General features: G+C 43.2%; 1 protein-coding gene across 4 annotated transcripts in view; it reads right to left on the minus strand.

Moving 5' to 3' along the window:
• kcnh1a (potassium voltage-gated channel, subfamily H (eag-related), member 1a) overlaps positions 1 to 4,032 on the minus strand; it is a 44,129-nt gene that overhangs the window by 30,026 nt on the left and 10,071 nt on the right. For 2 of the 4 annotated variants that reach the window (XM_008321487.3, XM_025061110.1), the window contains 4 exons: positions 3,407 to 3,513; positions 2,993 to 3,121; positions 1,546 to 1,664; positions 617 to 1,009 (listed from right to left, as the gene is read on the minus strand). In XM_008321487.3, coding sequence (XP_008319709.1) covers positions 617 to 1,009; positions 1,546 to 1,664; positions 2,993 to 3,121; positions 3,407 to 3,513 — 748 coding nt within the window. Of the gene's footprint in view, positions 1 to 616; positions 1,010 to 1,494; positions 1,665 to 2,992; positions 3,122 to 3,406; positions 3,514 to 4,032 lie in introns of all 4 variants that reach the window. The other 2 variants (XM_025061111.1, XM_025061109.1) reach the window with 1 other exon arrangement.

A 4,032-nucleotide genomic window follows, 5' to 3' on the forward strand; every position in this document is an offset into this window, starting at 1 on the left:
CCCCGCCCCCCACGCGGCCGCGCCAGCTGCAGCAGCGGCAGCAGCAGCAGCAGCAGCAGCAGAGAGGCTGTGATGTGTTCTACCACTGCTTATTAAATCAGCTCCACATCCTGAGTCCTCACTCACAGACGGAGCAACCGGTTAATGTTTCACAATAACAAGACTATCTTTAGATAAACACATCGACGGGAGCTCAACTGAAGGAATTTTATATATATATATATATTTGAAATTTAAAATTTCAGCTTCTGGTTGAGACTTTTATGTTAACTCAGGGCAGTGGTGGCTCAGTGGTTAGGGAGTGGACTGGAAGGTTTCAGGTTTCGAATCCACGAGCTGCTAAGTTAGGTGCTGAGGTGCTCTGAGGATGGCACCGTCCACACCCATTTCCCCCTGGGCGCTTGAGCTGCCCCCTGCTGACTTATTTAGATGTGACGTCTTTGAAACTACATTATTTTTCTTTGAACTTTCTGACTCTGCCGTGCTGGGTCAAAATGAAATACATCACAGACGACAGGCTGGTCTCGTCTCGTCAGTGTACATGAAGTTTTGACATTTCCCAGTTCCAGCTGAACCCCCCGCACCAACACACACACAGACACCGTGACACACTCACCTCGTCCACGTTCTCGAAGGCGTTGATGACGTCGTAGGGCAGGCAGGACAGCAGGTCGATGACGAACCACGTCTTCAGGTAGTTCATCCTGATCAGCTTGGGGTCGGAGATGACCTCGCCGGCAGGACCGACGAAGGTGGTGTGAAAGTTGAGGACGATGTCCACCAGGAAGATGACGTCCACGATGCTGTCCACCACCAGCCAGGTCACGTTGTTCTGCTTGGTCTTGAAGGAGACGTTGTACGGGACCATGATGGCCGTGTAGAAGGTGAGGATGAGGATGACCCAGTCCCAGGTGGTCTTGAAGAGGCAGTAGTGCAGGATGATGTGGGGCGGGGTCTTGGGGGTCTCCTGCTTGTACTGAGGTAGGATGTCTGAGCCCAGCTGCAGGACCTGAACGTGTCACAGGAACAGAAGTCTTCATGTCGGAAATATTTTATAAGACGAAAAAAACAAAAAGGCGTTCCTGAGACTAAAGAAATGAAAAAAAGACTTTAAAGCTGCGTTAAAACCAAATCTGATAGATGTAAAAATGAAGTTTGAAATGTTGGTATCGTGCCTCTTGATCATTTTTTGGATTGTTGCTTAATTCGCTAATTTTGCTTAACTCGTGGTTATCCCGATAAAACTTAGCAGCAAAGGCGATTGATGATTTCATCCGTTTCCAAAAATAAAATTATCTGCTTCAGGTCTGGAAAAATTTGTTGCTGATTGGATGTTATCGCCTCAGTCGCTCATTTGCTCCAATCGTGGCGCCTGAAATCAAATGTTACGTTTTACATCTATCTCCTTCGCCCCATGAGAGACTGTGGTGTCTAAAAATAAGGAACGCCTCATGAATTTGTGTCACTTTTGGACTGACGACAGCAACTACTCACAACACAAACAGTTCCCTTCGTCACCGATTCACTCGTCGGTTTCCTCCTCACCTCAGCTAAGCGGGAGTGTTTGTGGACGTTCTCTCCTTTGTGGACCGTGGGCTGCAGCTGCTGGAGAACTCCTCTGCTGCTCGTTAGCGCTCGAGTCAGTCGAGCAAACTTCCCCCAACCTGAGGATTGTAAACACAGTTCAGACGCTCAGTCCTTCTCCATCACAATTCCCAGGATGTTTTTTTTCTGCTTCTAGATTTTTCTCTGAGGGGATAATAAAAAGAAAAGTTTCTGGGTCTGAAACTTTTTATGTGCATTGTTCTGCCCCGCGCCGGCAGAACTCCTTCACTTCAATGAAACGATGGGTTCTTTTATTACATCGAGAACCTGGGAGCAGATGGTGAGGATCAGACTCTGTTTGTCTTGATGGAAATTGATACCAGAGTGGGTTTTTTTTTGTTGTTTTTTTTGTTTTTTTCTGATGATGCTGATTGACAATAGCTCATGAAATCATAATGTTTCACTTCAGCTCTGAAGCCTTTAATAACATCTGTCCTGTGTGTGCGCTCCCTGGTCGGCTGCAGCACTTCAGCTCGCAATCACATTCAGTTCTAGCTGCAGTCAAAAAAAAAAAAAGACAAACCATAAAAAGTCTAATGGACTGAGGAGCGTCAGTAACTTTCTGATGGACCGAATGGGAAACAGTTCAGTTCAACTTTTTTTTTTTTTCTTTTTCATGTTTGTCTTAATGGTAGTAACTCAGCTCCACCCTCTGCTGCTGCCAGTCGCCTCAGGACGGAGAACAGACTCAAGTCGGAGACAAGAAACTCTGCGCTGCGATCTCTGGTCGCAAAAAAGAACATTTTTATTCTCTTTTGGCTCAGAGCAACTTCAACATTTTGGACGATTTGGAACACAACTGTATCCAATGTTTTTACTGGCGGAGCACAGCGTTGTCACGTGATTCAAATTCTTAACAGTGTAGCCGTGGATGGATAACAAATAATCGTGATTAATCGAGAGAAATCCACATTTTCTATATATGACTAAGAACTTTTTTTTCTGTATTTTTCTGGAGCAAAATGACAAATATTCAAACTGTTGTTCTGACACAAGCCGGGGCCGCTGACCTGAGGTTGAGCCTCAACAAACACATGCTGATTGTCGATGTTGGGATTTTAATCTTGATATCCTTTGATATTTTGATAATACTTTCATTTATTAGGTGAAAACTTTGAAATTAATTACATTTTGTTAAATTATTTAAAAAAAAACATTTTGGTCAAATTACAGATCATTGGTAAATATGAAATGTAAACTGTGGACCACATCTGGTTGACCATTCAATTCAATTGTAGACCAGTTTATGGGCCACATTATAGATACCAGATGTTGTCTACTAAAGGTCAAAGGTTAGTCCTGTGATGTGGACCAAACCAACTTTACTCTGTGGTAATCAGAGATCGATTCTTTATGGGGAAAAAAAAATGGATTGACCGAGTCTAACCTTTGGACGAATCGTCTTCGATTGGCTGTTTGAAGGCCGTGATGTCACTGAACGTGCAGAGAAACAGCACGACTTTCTCCTGTTCGTTCCGAATGGGAGCGATCTTCACGAAGAACCACACAGGTGTTCCTGCAGCAGAGGAACAAGGCCACACATACAGTATTCAGCAGCAACATCTGCCCAGCCTCACATCAACACTCACTGTGTGCACGATGACACTGAAATATGTAGTTTGGAAAAAGAAAAAAAAAAAGATTCCTGGAGTTTCTGCGGTCCAATTAGCTGGTCTCTGTTCTGGGCTGCCTTTGAACTCACCGCTATACTTTTAACACAGGCTGTGAATACATTTGCATGACAACAGCGTGAATCGTCTCAACTCCAGATCAGGCGTGACGGGTTTTTTTTCCTACTCACTGTTCTTCTTGTACATGAGAATCTCGAACGAGTTCATCTCGTAATTCTCAAACGTGAGTCGCACTTTCTCCGTGGTGTCCTTGTCTGTGAGCTCGCCGTACATGAAGCTGTAAAAACAAAAAGGGTTTTTAATATTTAACAGGAAAGTCAACCCAACAGTCATCACGGGATTTTTTTTTCCTCAGCTCTCATTTATGTCGATGACACATCATCAAATTCATCGTCAGGGTTTTTGTGTCAAAAATGGGACAAAACAATAGCAAAATCACCAGGATTGCTGCAGGTGATGTTTAAAAAAAACAAAAAAAAAATCAACCTGTGTTTGTCACAGGATCGGCCAGTCTACGAGTGCTAACTGTAGCTAACAACTGGTTAATCAATGGCTCTGTTTCTGGGATCGTTTAGCGATGCCTCACCAAAATTAGCCTTTGTCCCGACGTTAGCTGTTTGGCTAATACTTAGTCAATTTGATCATCTTCAAAAACTTTATTATAAATAATTTTAGAAAATTTTAGGGAGGTTTTTTTTTCTGGTCAACTTTGACCAATTTTTGCTATATTTCTGATCTGCTAACTACTTGTGTTTTTCTAATATTTTAGCCAAATCCTGGCTTCCTTCTATAGTTT

The sequence above is a fragment of the Cynoglossus semilaevis genome, chromosome 12, assembly GCF_000523025.1.
Source record: "Cynoglossus semilaevis isolate Cse_v1.0 chromosome 12, Cse_v1.0, whole genome shotgun sequence".
NCBI lineage: Eukaryota > Metazoa > Chordata > Actinopteri > Pleuronectiformes > Cynoglossidae > Cynoglossus > Cynoglossus semilaevis.